Here is a 14,172-nt window from a genome sequence, read left to right on the forward strand (position 1 = left end):
TGGCGATTGCAACAGATTTGACCCCTACTACAACAGGCTTGAATGAAGTCTTCCTTACCATTTTAACAAGTGTCAGAATAATTTTTTCTTTAGCATTCACCAGGTCCTTTGGACAATAACCATGGACAGCCCATGGCTTAGCTGCCCCTCTAGGTCTGCCTTTCCCTCCTCGGTCCACTCTGGAAATCCCAGGTTCTTGAGCTGCTCCTGCTCACCAGCCTCTGGCTGACACAGGAGCAGCAGTGCCGTTTAGGTGGAGTCGGTCGCCTGGAAATAGGGGCCTGGAGAATATGGGCCAATTCTACTCTAACCCGCTTCACCTAATTCATTCAGTCAGGTCATCAAAGCATATGAATAAGTGTGAATGGTTTCCAAACATATTTTTAAAGAGCTTCCTTATTGGTATTATAGACATAAACAAAACACATATACTCAAGGGAGAAAATACCTTGTGCTCTTCTGAATAAAAAATCATAATGGATACGGATTGTTGATGTTTCAATGGTGCTTATAAATGAATTCACTACTAGCCTGTTTTTGAACAAAGAATTATTTGAAATTTGACCTCTTGGGTTCCAAGTATTTTTGGTTTTTGTTAACAGAGTTTATTGTAAAAAGCCTCCTCACCTAAAGCTTTGGTGATTTTTCATGTTTTATTTATCCCTTTCATTTGGCTTCAAATAAGGCAAGGACTTGATAAAATTCAAAATTTACTGAATTTTGCGTTAATGTCAGGTACCGAGTTTTCCTCTCGAACATCCCCCTTCGTCGGGGCTGTTATTGAAGTGTTCTGAAGGAAATGGCGGGCCAACCATTCATGGGTTCTCCTGGCTTTGCAGTAAAGGCAGGGCCTTTCCCGGATTCGGTCACTTCCCACACTCGGTTGCCTCTGAGCTATTTTTCTCTTTGTACCGGCTGGTGGTGGGTGTTCACTTTCACTCTCTTTCCAGGAGGATGCTCCCAAGTCAGATTCTTCGCTGTCACAGTCAGTGGTATCACTGTCGAGTTGGGTCTGATTCCCCTGGCTGAGCTGAGAATGGTGCCTACATCTTCTTCCTTCAAGACAGTCATTGACCAGAGCCACTTCTGAGTCGGTTCCAGGAGTAAGTTGGCTCTGCTTCAGTTTTTTCATCATCTGTGAAGAGTCCCAGCAACCACCTTTGTTTTGCCAATTATAGGAAGTATCTTTGCTTGCTAACGATCAATGAAAGAAATCAACAAGTTAGGCACATTATTGGTGATTGTAATTTCACATTACTTAAGAAACCTATAGCATGTGTGGGCTCGCTCTTAGTTGCCACTTGCCAAACCACTACTTTTCTGCAATTGTTGGCAGCTGACTGCATTTTCCAGTACCATACCAAATCTCCCCATTACCAAACAGATGCCTGACATATTACTTTTGAATTCCATGAACCCTGATATAAGATCAAGGGAAAAGTCTCTGAACTTTTCCAGAGAAGGACCAACTTCTCCTTTGCCTTGAAGACTTAATGATTCGAGTGTGTACATGAATGTGATGTGGGTGGCAGGAAACGAGTAAGAACCTTTTCTTTATACAGTGCTGTGCTGGAGTTGGCCTGCCTCAGCCAGCTCACAAGAACCCGATAGTTAAGCTTTCAGGAATTTTGTGAGATAGTTGTTTAACACAGCCATGAGTAGAAATTAAACTCTCCAAATTTATCACTAAATCAATGTATTACAAATGAACATAATACTCAAAACATTACTCCTTAATTATTTTATTACAGTTTATTATGACACATGTGCTCTCGACGCTATTTGTCTGCTGTCTCTGGACAGTGGAAAAACCATATAATGCTATTCAACTATGCGTCTCTTCCCACCTCTGTGCGCAGTGACGTCATGCTGGTGATTTGAAACCAGCTTGGGTGGGAGAGAAATCAACAGGCACTACAAGGCAGGTGTTGGTTTATGGTCTTGTTGATTGCCTAGGTGTAAAGTGATGGCGACTTGGTCCTACCATTGATGACATTTAAAAATATTATGCCTGTAGCCACTACACTGTGAATGGCACCCCAAAATGCAGAAATATTTTCCCAGAGTATTCTAAAACTATTATCCAGTTTGCAGAGAAGTCACTCACATCACCAACAACCAAGTTAAGTTCCAACATGTATCTTCCTGTTTCTTTCGTATTATTCTTTAATTTAAGGGAAGGTAACATTCACAATGGAACTATACTTGTTCATCAGTTGCAGACATAGATGGGATAGGGATACAAAGGTCAAAGTCAAGGAAAGTATTTTGTGAGAATCAGTGATCTCATGAAAAGTATTATATATTTTATTATTTGTAATGGTGTGATATACATTTTTTAAGCCAGTAAAAACATTTTAAATGTATACACACTTACACACTTTGGAGAGCCAGGTGTTAAACATTTTCTAGCATGCCACTGCTTATAGGTTACTGAGAAAGATGTCATTTCTGTCTCTAACTCTACAGTAACTCTAACCATAAAGGTATGGGAAAGGGAAGCTGTATGGAGGGAAAACGCTAAGGTATAAAGAGAGAACTTGAGCTTTGCCTACCAGTAATGCATAGCCCCTGCTAAAGCAGCTCAGCTAGCCTGCACTAGGGCAGAGCTCATCCAACGGGCCACCATGGGCCTGGGGAGGCTCCGTAACACTCTTGGCTGTTCGCCTCTGCTTTTCACTTTCCACACTCAGCGCACAGTTCCCCCATCATAGTCCAATACTAAATATGCACTGGCTCTCACCTTTACTCAATGAAGTGCTTGTTCCACTGTCTTCATCCCTCTTCTTCCCGGACATCTGTTTCAGAAATATAGATTACTGATCTTACATCACCTACCACCTCGTACTCCCAATTAACGTGTACAAGTGCCAAAGTCGGACAGTGAAGAAGGCTGATAGGAAAAAATGGATTCCTTTGGAATGTGGTGTTGGAGGAGAGCTCCGTGGGTGCCCTGGGCCGCCAGCAGGATGAACACATGGGTCCTGGAGCAAATGAAACCTGAAACACCGCTGGAGGCAAAAATAACAAAACCGAAGCTTTCCTACTTTGGACAAATCATGAGAAGGCAGGGAGACTAGAAGGCAGCAGGAAAAGAGGAGGACCAAACACAAGATGGACTGACTCCATCAAAGAAGCCACAGGCGTGAGCCTGCAGTTGCTGAGCAGGGCTGGTGAGAACAGGACCTTGTGGCCATCACTCATTTATAGTGTCTGCAGGAGTCAGAGCCACTCAATGCTACGTAAAACACACAACAGTCATCTTAGCTGGTTGTTTTTCACTTTCATTTTTGCTGCCCATTATTAGGAAGTCCATGCTTTGATGGCAGAATCTGCTAAAATGTTTTGAACCAAGCAAAATGAAACCAAGACTTGAGAGAAAATGAAACTGATAAGGAGCTATAGGTTATAAAGTTTTCCCACACGCACACAGAGAAATATCATTTAAAAAGAGATTTGATAGTACTATGATTAGCTTTTAAAATTACTTTTTAAAGGATATTTTATCAAGTCACATTATCAACAATTCTTTCTGACCTTTACCTGAATTCATAAACTTAATGTCTCCTAAATCCTTTAGAAACTTTCCTTTGAAATGCAACCATAACATATTATGTATGAATTTGGCAACCAAAATAAATGGATTTCTCTCAATAGTTCCAATTTCAAATATTCTGCCCAATACTGCATAAATATAGTTGTCCCGTTTTTCAGATCAGTGTGCCACTTTTTGATGCCGAAAATGGTTTTGACAAGTAATACAAATATAAAGCACCTCCTTGAGAATGCATCAAAAACTAGAAATACTTATAACACTTTTGACACATAACAATTCTTCTGGAAATGCATCACCAGGAAATAAGCCCCAAAAGAGAGAAAGCTTTGTGTACTGAAATATTCATCGCAGTGTAATTCAGATAATATAAAATACAAAATTCATAAATAGGTTATAGTTAAATAAATTATAGTACAATTACATAATTATGTAAGACAGGGGTGTCAAACTCATTTTCACCAGGGGCCGCATCAACCTCGCAGTTGCCCTCAAGGGGCCAAAATAAAAGAAGTTGAAATTACATTCGGCCCTTTGAAGGCAACCACGAGGCTGATGTGGTCCCTGGTGAAAATGAGTTTAACAGCCCTCATATATGAGATATAGTTATAGCCCTGGCTGGTGTGGCTCAGTGGATTGAGCACCAGCCTGATCCATAGTTCTCTCCCTCTCTTTCTCCTCTCTCTAAAAAAGTACATAAATAAAATATTTTTTTAAAAAAGATATAGTTGTAAAAATTATTATAATAAAAGTAAGCCATAACATGAGCAAATAAATGTTATATTGTTATAAATCAAGATGCAAATTTGCATATGCAGTATGATCACAAGTTAGCTAAAGATATGAAAAGAAAGATTTTAAGAGTTAGCAATGGTTGACTTAGTGGTGAAAGTGTTCTTTTTCCTTCTAATTTTTCAAATTGTCTAAAATGAGGAGAAAATGGATTTATGTAGAAAAATCAAACTGATTTGGATGCCATACTTGGATGTTCACAACTGCGATCTAGATCCTTGGCCCATTCCTTTCTTAATATCACTGCAGTGGTAGGCAAGTATCTCTAAGGAGATAGCCCTTTGCTCTTTGCGTTACTGCAACCATCTTTGAAAGCTTTAGGAAGGACTCCTCTTTTAAGATAACTTTTATACAGATGGTTTTAGGGGACCTTATTTTAAGTTTAATATGTATAGAGATGATTATGAAAAGATTAAACATTTATAAACCTAAAAGTTAGTAATAGTTCATTATTTCTATGTAATCTGGAGTGGGTATTTTCATTTTTTTCTGCTTTCTTATAAATTCCACATTTTCCTTTTTTAAATATATTTTGGAGGGCTTTTTTACATTTTTATTTTTGATTTTAGAGAAGGGAAGGGAGGTAGAAAGAGAGGGAGAGAAACATCTGTGTAAGAGAGAAATAGCATGTTCCCTGACCGGAAATCAAACCTGTGACTTTTGATTTTGGGGATGATGCCCAACAGACTGAGCACACCACCTGTGCTCCACAGTTTGTGCATAATTTTGTAATAATGGAGGGGCAAAAGTTTAAAAAACACTTATTTGGTTTATATCATTTTCATAGAAAGCATCCATTTTCGACTTGATGGTCAAATCAAAATATAATAAAAAGATCAAAAGAAAGATTTTTGCCCTGACTGGTCTGGCTCGGTGGGTTGGGCGTCATTCCACAAACTTAAAGGTCCCCGGTTCAATTCCTGGTCAGGGCACATGCCTGGATGCAAGAGGCAACTGATAAATGTTTCTCTTGCACATTGATGTCTCTCTCTCCCTTTCTCCCTCCCCCTCTCTCTAAAAATAAATAAATGAAATCTTTAAAATAAAAAAGATTTTACGTGAAGTTAAGAGGAATCTATAAACTGTAGTCACCAAAAGCATTTTGTTAACTATCTCTGGGACTCAGTGAGTGAAGAGAACAGTGCCTGCCCTGAGAGTGGGGCTACCAATGGAGAGATCCGGGCTTTGCTGTCTTTCTGCCACCAGCCAACCCCGCCACTTAAACACCTCCTAAGCTCAATTTCCACATATGCAAAGTGAGGAGCTTGGACTGGTATTTGGGAAAATTCCAGCACTGGCAGTCTGGACAAACACAAACCAAATATATAAACTAAAGACAGTACACGTAGTCTCTGAAAGCAAAAGGTAAATGCATCTTAAAAAGTGGCAAATCCAGAGGAAATCAGCGTGCTTCAGGTTTGAGGATAATTACCACTACACTTCCATCACGTTTTTACCATTACTTCAAGGTTTGTAAATAAAGGACCACAGTTTAGCAGGAAAAAAATGAAGTTGTAAGTGAAGGGAAAATTCCACCCTTCTTCAGTGGTCCTCATCTGGTTCTCAGATTTCAAACCTGGGACCCTTCAGAAGAAACAGTGCAGCAGATTTTAGCTGCCATAAGGGAACAAAGTGAAAGATGAAACCTCTAAGATAATTAAGGATTTAATCAGCACTAAATAGATTTAATTCAATATCTCAACTATGCTTTGAAGCAAACAAATGATGTAGCAGGAAACTTGGGTCTATGGCCCGCTCCATCACTAACCACATGTGTGAGACTGGACAAGTCACTTAATTTCTTTGGGCCTCATCAATTTCAAAAAAAAAAAAAAAAAAGGAAGATAATATCTTACTTGCTTACAAACAGGAGACCGGACCACATGCAGTCTTGAGGTCCTTGGAGCTTGAGTCTCTATGACTCCAAGGAGTTGACACAAGCAAGAAGCAGAAGAGCTTAGGCCTTGTAAGTGGTCTTCATGATGAAATTGCCAGGAATCAACTGCAAATTTCTGTTAATTTTCTAAAGTAGCTTTTCTGGCCAAACCAGGCAAATTCCATAGACTTAGTTAGGGAGTCTAAGATACATATAAGCTATCGCTTCTAAATCTTCTTTTGGCAAAGTATCTTCCATATGAAGCATTTAGAGACCTTTGATGAAACTTCTCAGGGGAAGAGGTGGTGAGAGGAAGAGTCTTTGATTACTTTAATGGAATACAGCTGGCATAGACATAACAGCCTCCTCCTCTCCATCCAGAGCTGATGTAGCACTCAGTCTAGCTAACCACCGCCTGCCCAGCGATCTGGCAGTAATGCTGAATGATGGTGATTTGATTAATCATCAACCTGGTATCAATGGCCAACAATGATTCCATGTCAGCAACTTACAAGAGCTTCGTTACTCGTCATATGCTGGAGCATTACAGTCCTGATAAACTGGGCTTTCTTCTTCCTAAGAGGATGGTATTTTCTTCTGCTAGTAGATGGTCTAGAGTGGTGACTTTATTCTGTTTAGTTTAGTTTAGTTCTGCAGCTTATTCCATTCAGAGAGTATATTGCCCCATTCTAAGCTCCCCCAAATGCTACAACATATATCCTTGAATATAACAACTTTAAAAAAATCTGTTTTTAAGTGGCTGCAAAAGGAATTTCGAGGTCATTAACCAGGAAAGAAGTTTATCCCAGCATTATACAGCATATGGACAAAGTGCAAACAACCTCAATATCTGAAAATTGCAGATTTGTTACGGTACAATCACAAAAAGATGCAGTCACTAAGGGTGCTGCCGTGTGAACAAATTTGGAGATGTTACAATATAACATTATTGTTTTAAAAAGCAAGATATGAAAATACATACTATAACACAATGCCAACCACATAAGGTCAAAGACAGAGATGTGGAAAGATATATAGTGGAATAGAGAAAAAGGAAAAAACACACTCCAAAATGTTAATAGTGATTATCTCTAAGAAATAGAATTACAGTAGTTTAAATTTTCTTCATTCTTTTCCTGGATTCTCTAACATGAGATTGCATTATTTTTAAAACTAGAAAATAAACTTTTATAAAGTAGTTTCATCAAAGTAAAGTGAATTTATTTTATGAAACATCCCCTAGTATACAGTAAACATATTATTTAAAATAAAAAAAGGATATCCTACCCAGATAGAAGCCCGAGAGAAGAACATCAAGATCAATATAATGACAAAATACCAAACAAGGAAGATCCCTACTGTCCCACAAGAGTCATCCTGCTGGCACTCGTAGTCCTGGTTTGGAATGGTAAAACTTAAAGGCATGGGGGGTGGATCCACCTCCCAAAACAAGGAAAGAAGCTTTCCCATAATGGCTTCTTGCTTAAGAAGAAAACATGCTCAGGGTGATGGCGGCAACTGGGAAGTACTTCTCTCTGCATGTATGACAGCTTCCTTGGCAACCTATTATGACATACACTTCAGCAACTGTGATGAGAACTGACAAACACTTCTTGGATTTCTAAATTATTGGATAATGTATCTAAGTTACTTTTATGAAACTTTAAAGCCTTTCTCTCAGAGCTTAATATAGTGTCTTATAATATTTTGCCTCAATCTTTTCTCCCTCTGAAATTTGTATATATCGTAGTACACCCTTAAACAACATTGCTTTGAACTGCATGGGTCCACATAGTAGGGGTTTTTTTTCCAGTAAATACCTGTAGCGTTGTTGATCTGCATTTGGAAGTCCAAGGATGCAGAAAGCAGACTGTATGCATGGATCTAGGCCATTTTATAAATGGGATTTGAGCATCCTCGGATTTTAGAATCCATGGGGGTTTTGGAACCAAACCCCCACAAATACCAAGGGTAGTTAAGTTTTGGGGAAGTCAATATTTTAAAATCTAAGTCTATGCAATACCCATTTTCTCCCATCTCATATTGTTGTAAATTAACATATAGAATTCTAATGTGTTACAGACTGAACTGTTTCCCAGAATTCATATGTTAAAGCCCTAACCTTCAGTTTGACCATAATTAGAGATAGGGCCTTTGAAGAGGTAATTAAGGTTAAATGAGGTTATAAGGATGGGGCCCTAATCCAATATGACTGGTGACCTTATAAGAAGATCATGTGCAAACACATTAAAAAAAGGGGGGACACAAAGAGAAGAGGTATCCATTGTCCAAGACAAAGGAGACAAGTCTTAGGAAAAACCAGTTCTGCTGGAATCTTGATCTCAGACTAGTCTCAAATCCCAAACTGAAAAAAAAAAAATGCTGTTGTTTAAGCCACCTAGTCTGTAGCATTTTGTTAAGGCAACCCTAGCAAACTCATACATAAATCTAATTGGAGTAGTAATAGTGTTCCTTTTTAAGCCTTGAATAAATTCACAGTCATTCACAGATTACATTAAAAGGGAAATTATCCATCTAACTTTTGTGCATTACATCAGACGTATACAGTTTCTTCTTCGGAAATTTCTTCTTTCTTAAGAACTTGGTGCATTCATGGGGTCGGGAGAAACCTGGTATTCCCAATGTGATTGACACAGAACCCTTTCACTTTGAACAATTTTCAATTTAGGTCATCCCTGAATCTAAAACTAGAGCAAAACACCATTGCTGCTAAGACAATCTAAAAATTATAAAAATCCCACTCTAAAAAAAATATGTTCGATCTTTAAGAACACAGCATACCTTCATTTTTTTCACCAACATATAATACCACAAGGAAGCTTCATTTTCTTCTACTTGACCTTAGGAACATTTCAGGAAAATTTTTGGTCGTGGGGACTTACATGGTGTAACAATCCACTAGCTAATTGTGACACGCCATAATGTCAATAGGGTCATGCCTCCCTGCCTCCTCAAGGGCAAGTCCCCAAGCCCGGTCCATTCTGATCCCTGTCTGCCTGAGACCTGCTTCGCCTCCTCCAGGAAGCTCCCAGGAAGTCCAAGCTGAGCCCGCGGTGCCTCCTGGAGCTCACCGCACCTCACCTGCCAGCCCCCTAATGCACCTGCCGCCCTCCTCCACCGAGCTCCTTCAGGCAGAAACCCGACATTTACCTTTTACATCTCCGTGTAGTTCAGTGGCACACAGTAGGCATATGTATCTGATAAATAAAACCCAACTGAACTCTATGACCAACCTTTCCTCGGGGTTAGAAGTTCTTTCAAGGAAAATGCAGACAATTACAAAGAATTTTTTTAAACCTCAAAACCATTAGCAACGTGAACAAAACAAGTTTTGGTTTTTTTCTTGTTACTGCTGCACCCTCGTTAAATAGAATTTTAAGAATTAACATGGGGTCAGAACACGATTTTTTTTTAACACAGAAGTGTGAGAAATGCTTTGTCATTGCTCATGGTTTGAACACATTACCACGTACTCTACATGGAGCCTATTACCATGTAATAGCCTACATATTACCCATTCTGCTTAATACAATGTTTAAACATGTAAGCCCAAAACGCCCTAATACATTAGGTTAATAAAAACTTAATTTAGCTTGTTATAATTATCATTTTATTCTGAGGGTTCAGAACCGGGCCTGAATCTTTACGCTCAGTTTTCTCCCAGCACCTGAGCGCCAGCCACAAATCCAAAGATGTTTCCCTGGTAACGCTCTCAGTCTCCGTCCTTCCCCGCCCCCACAACCCTCCTCTTCTCGCGAGAAGAGATAGCTGGGCCCTTTTTTCCGGTGTTGTAGTCCGGCCAGCCAGACTCAGCTGTAGCCCTTTGCTTCGCGCATGTGCAGTAGTGAGTGGCGCGAGCCAGCGGTTTCCGGCCGAAGATCACGGTGCGTTTTCGGGGTCATTTTTGTGCTTCCTGCATGTGGAATCCACGGGGGCCTTGGGAATTCCGCGCCTGCGGAACTGCCGAGGGCTCAGCCACAGGGGGTGTGGCCAGGTGTCCCGTCACTCGTGAAAGAACAGAGGAAAGAAGGGGTTGAAGTTTGTACTGCGAAAGCCAGGGAGGGAAACTCGGACTGCAAAGTTTTGACTCCGGCTGCGTGGCGGGAATGGTATTGCTGTGTACTCCATGCGACAGAAGTTCATGTAACTTAAATACATCTCACACTTGTCTGCAGGAGATGAGGCCTAGCAAGACAAAGGAAATGTAAATCCCAATGTAGACTAAAACTGAATGCACACTTCTCCCCGTTCGCCCTCATCCCTGTCCCATCAGGGCTACTCACCCATCTAAAACTTAAAACGGATATCCCTGTCGTTTGTCGGTCTGCGTGCAGAGTTGTTTAACATCATAGGCAGTTAATGGTTTCTGCATAAGGCCGTGGGAGAGAGAGTCTTTGGTGGCTTACGGTTTGAATGGAATAGTTTCTCCCAAAGCTTGGTATTTTGAGTTTATTAAATCAGCCCTTTAGCTAGCCTTGTGACATATTCCAAAAAACACAGTACAGAGTAATTGCAGACGTGGGTAACTATCAATACATAAGTAACAAAATAAGACATTTTTATTTATTGGAAATACATTTTCGGAAGTGACCAGCTACTTTTGTTGATTGCAATATGGGGCCAATGAAATTATAATTTAGGGTTCCTTTTTCATAACTAACATGACAAGTTAGTTATGTTAGTTATAACATGTTATAACTAACATGTAAACAATTTTGGGAAAAACATTTTAAAAATGAGGAAAAGTGTTATTTTTTTAGTTAACTGTTATAAAAGGATACAAGTGTGATTTCTTAAATGGAGTAGTTTCTTTTGATTAATTCTTGTGCTTTTTGTTCTTGAATAGATGCAAGGGGAGCCAAGCCCTAGTGCTTCCCTTATTGACAGAACCATCAAGATGAGGAAAGAAACGGAAGCTAGGAAAGTAGTTTTAGCCTGGGGACTCCTAAATGTATCTATGGCTGGGATGATATATACTGAAATGTAAGCTATTACCCCCCTCCCAAAAAAAGGCCAGTGGTTGGTTCCACGGGTTTTTTTTTATTTTTGGTGTATGTGTGTGTTTTAAAGAGATTGAAAAGCCTTTCTAATTTTTTCAGGACTGGAAAATTGATTAGTTCATATTATAATGTGACATACTGGCCCCTCTGGTATATTGGTAAGTAATTAATTTTCACTGTGATTCAGAGTTACTGTGAATGAAAAACTGCATTCAAGTTTAATTCAACTTAGTATCCATGCCTTCATTCATCAAGTATTTGAGTGCCTACTCTGCTCCAAAAGCTGGGAATGTACCAGGAAGGGAACAAAGTCCCTGCCCTCATGGATGGAACATTCTAGTACAGGAGACAATCACATTAAACAAATCTAGGTAATAATGAGTTCCTTGAAGAACAAGTTTGGGAAAGAGATTTGTATTTGTTACTCTCCCTGAAATGCCTTCCCTACTTCTCTAATTTGTTACCTTTTGAGAAAAACCAGATTCCTACAGTATTGATGTGTTCCTGCTTCTCTCTGCTCTTCAGTAGTCCTCGGGTATAAATCCTTATGACTGGTGAAGGAAATTCCATTGTCTCACACACGCCTTCATCTAAAGTTTGTTGTAGAGGTGGAGTGGGAATGGAAAAGCACAAGTTTTGGAATCTGCACACCTCAGCTAGTCTCATGGCTTTGATATCTAGCTCTGTGCCCTTGCAAAAGTCACTTGACTTCTGTACAGCTGTTGGTTGATCTTTAAAATGGAGGTGAAATGTTTATTGTACAAGTTATAAGGATTAATGATAATATTTTGAAACTCACTAGTAAGTACCCTACACATAATAGACATTCATTAAGTGGTAACTGCTACAAGGAATAAGCTTTCAATTTTGTTGTTAATTTGCTAACAGTGGAGTTTTGTTTCTCCCTTTAAATGTTACACCCCCCTCTTTTAAAAAAATTAATTGTTATTCTCTTACAGAGCTTGCCCTTGCATCTCTCTTCAGTCTAAATGCCTTATTTGATTTTTGGAGGTATTTCAAATACACCGTGGCACCAACAAGTCTGGTAGTTAGCCCTGGACAGCCAACACTTTCAGGGTTGAAAACGGCTGGTAAGTGTTTGACGTCTTTTGCAAAGATGGGGGAAAGGGTGGCCATAACTCTTTCACAATTTAATTTTCCCTTTTCCTAGACTCGGCTAGAAGGAACTTAGGCCATCTGGTTCAGCTATATTAAGCAGGTCTACAATAAATTGTGTTAAGATCAATGACCATTATTCCTATTTCTATAAATTAAATGGAACTAGCAATAAATAGCCTCATGAAAGTTTGTTCCCTTGTTTAATTAAAATTAAAATTAAATTACTAATGCTTGCTGCATTGAAGCTAATTTCTTATCTTGAACTCTGGAAATGGTAAAAAACTAATTTGTGCCTTTTGGTAATAATACTTTATGTAATTTAACAATCAGGAAAAAGATTCCATTCATTAAATCTGTTTTGATAGAAATTTTATTTATTTGCCACATATTTACTTCTTCCAGTTGTACAGACTACTCCTCCACATGACCTGGCAGCAACCCAGATCCCTCCCTCTCCACCTTCTTCAATTCAGGGTCAGAGTGTGTTAAGTTATAGCCCATCTCGTTCACCCAGTACCAGCCCCAAGTTCACCACCAGCTGTATAACTGGATACAGCCCTCCACTACAAGGTCTGTCATCAGGTGGCAGTGGTTCTTACAGCCCAGGAGTGACCTACTCGCCCATCAGTGGTTATAATAAGGTAATGACTCTTTCGTTTTTGCCAATCACATTATTTTAGAATTCAAAGGGCACCTTGACAATCTAGTGAGTCAAAACTCCTCATTTTATTGATGAGAAAACAGAAGAACAGCGGATAATGGACTCTCCAAATTGCCCATTTAAGAGCCAATAATAAACCCAGATCTCTTTACACCCATTAGAAGCTCTTTATACCACATCTTAAAATGAAAGAAGGCTGTAGCTTTTGCAAAGGTAATGAACCGAGGTTCATCCTCTATGATCTTTCCACAGAGGTTTTGAAACAAATGGAAACTAGGATGAATTTTTATTTTAGTTTCCTATGCTCATGTTTCCCTCTTTGATTCTTTATGTGCAACTTATGTATTTTAATGCTTTCCATCACGTTAGAATGTCTTTTAAGTTAAAAACTAGATTGCCATGTAGTTTCACTCTAGAGTGTAGACAAACTCCACTGGATGATTGGAAATCTTTACCCCAACTCCCACTGCACAATGGGCTTTTGTTTTCATTTGTAGGCTTGATAGAAGCAAAATCGACATTTAAAATTGTCACTTCTGCCTGAAGCATAAGAACATAAGAGGGGCACTTAAAGGGGAGTGGTCACATTGTCTGATGCACTCATTAGTTAGACTAACATCATCATTATAGCTGCTAGTGAAATGAGGAATGTTTGGAAATAAAATGCAGTCTTCCTTTACCTTTTTATATAACATTTCTTTGTAATGAAATTCTATACTACTGGTTACCCAATAATTGGGCAAGTAATAGAATTTACAAAATTTTATACAGGTTAAATATGAGGAAATATACATATAGTAATAATTCATAACCCATAGGTAAACATGACTTTAAAAACTGTTTTTATTAGAAAAATACTATATGATCATTATTAAAAAAGTTACAAAATTGAAGAAATATTACTCAAGTCTTATCACTGAAACATTTGTTCAGTGGCTATTTAATATTTATCCAGTGGGTATACCATAGTTTACTCCTGAATATTTATTTTCATTTATTAAAAACTTACTAATCTGAACCCCAGCTGGTGTAGCTCAGTGGATTGAGCATGGGCCTGCGAACCAAAGAATTGTGGTTCAATTCCCAGTCAGGGCACATGCCTGGGTTGCAGGCCAGTTCCCAGCAGGGGCCAGTTCCCAGCAGGGGACGC

The 14,172-nt window shown here is 39.1% G+C and overlaps 2 protein-coding genes across 6 annotated transcripts in view; one reads left to right on the top strand and one right to left on the bottom strand.

Moving 5' to 3' along the window:
- Positions 1-703: 703 nt before the first annotated feature.
- SSMEM1 (serine rich single-pass membrane protein 1) lies at positions 704-7,691 on the bottom strand. The gene is made up of 3 exons (XM_037165794.2): positions 7,509-7,691; positions 2,744-2,798; positions 704-1,194 (listed from the first exon to the last, which is right to left on the bottom strand). Exons 1-3 carry the CDS (start codon positions 7,689-7,691, stop codon positions 704-706), a joined length of 729 nt encoding a protein of 242 aa, XP_037021689.2.
- Positions 7,692-10,037: 2,346 nt separating this feature from the next.
- TMEM209 (transmembrane protein 209) overlaps positions 10,038-14,172 on the top strand; it is a 35,295-nt gene continuing 31,160 nt past the window's right edge. Inside the window, exons 1-5 of one of the 5 annotated variants that reach the window (XM_037165852.2) lie at positions 10,038-10,126; positions 11,089-11,225; positions 11,342-11,400; positions 12,202-12,333; positions 12,764-13,002. In XM_037165852.2, coding sequence (XP_037021747.1) covers positions 11,089-11,225; positions 11,342-11,400; positions 12,202-12,333; positions 12,764-13,002 — 567 coding nt within the window. In that variant the 5' untranslated portion in view covers positions 10,038-10,126. The other 4 variants (XM_037165854.2, XM_037165851.2, XM_037165853.2 and 1 more) reach the window with 4 other exon arrangements.

The sequence above is a fragment of the Artibeus jamaicensis genome, unplaced genomic scaffold (assembly GCF_021234435.1).
Source record: "Artibeus jamaicensis isolate MK-2021 breed Jamaican fruit bat unplaced genomic scaffold, CSHL_Jam_final scaffold_3307, whole genome shotgun sequence".
Classification (NCBI taxonomy): domain Eukaryota; kingdom Metazoa; phylum Chordata; class Mammalia; order Chiroptera; family Phyllostomidae; genus Artibeus; species Artibeus jamaicensis.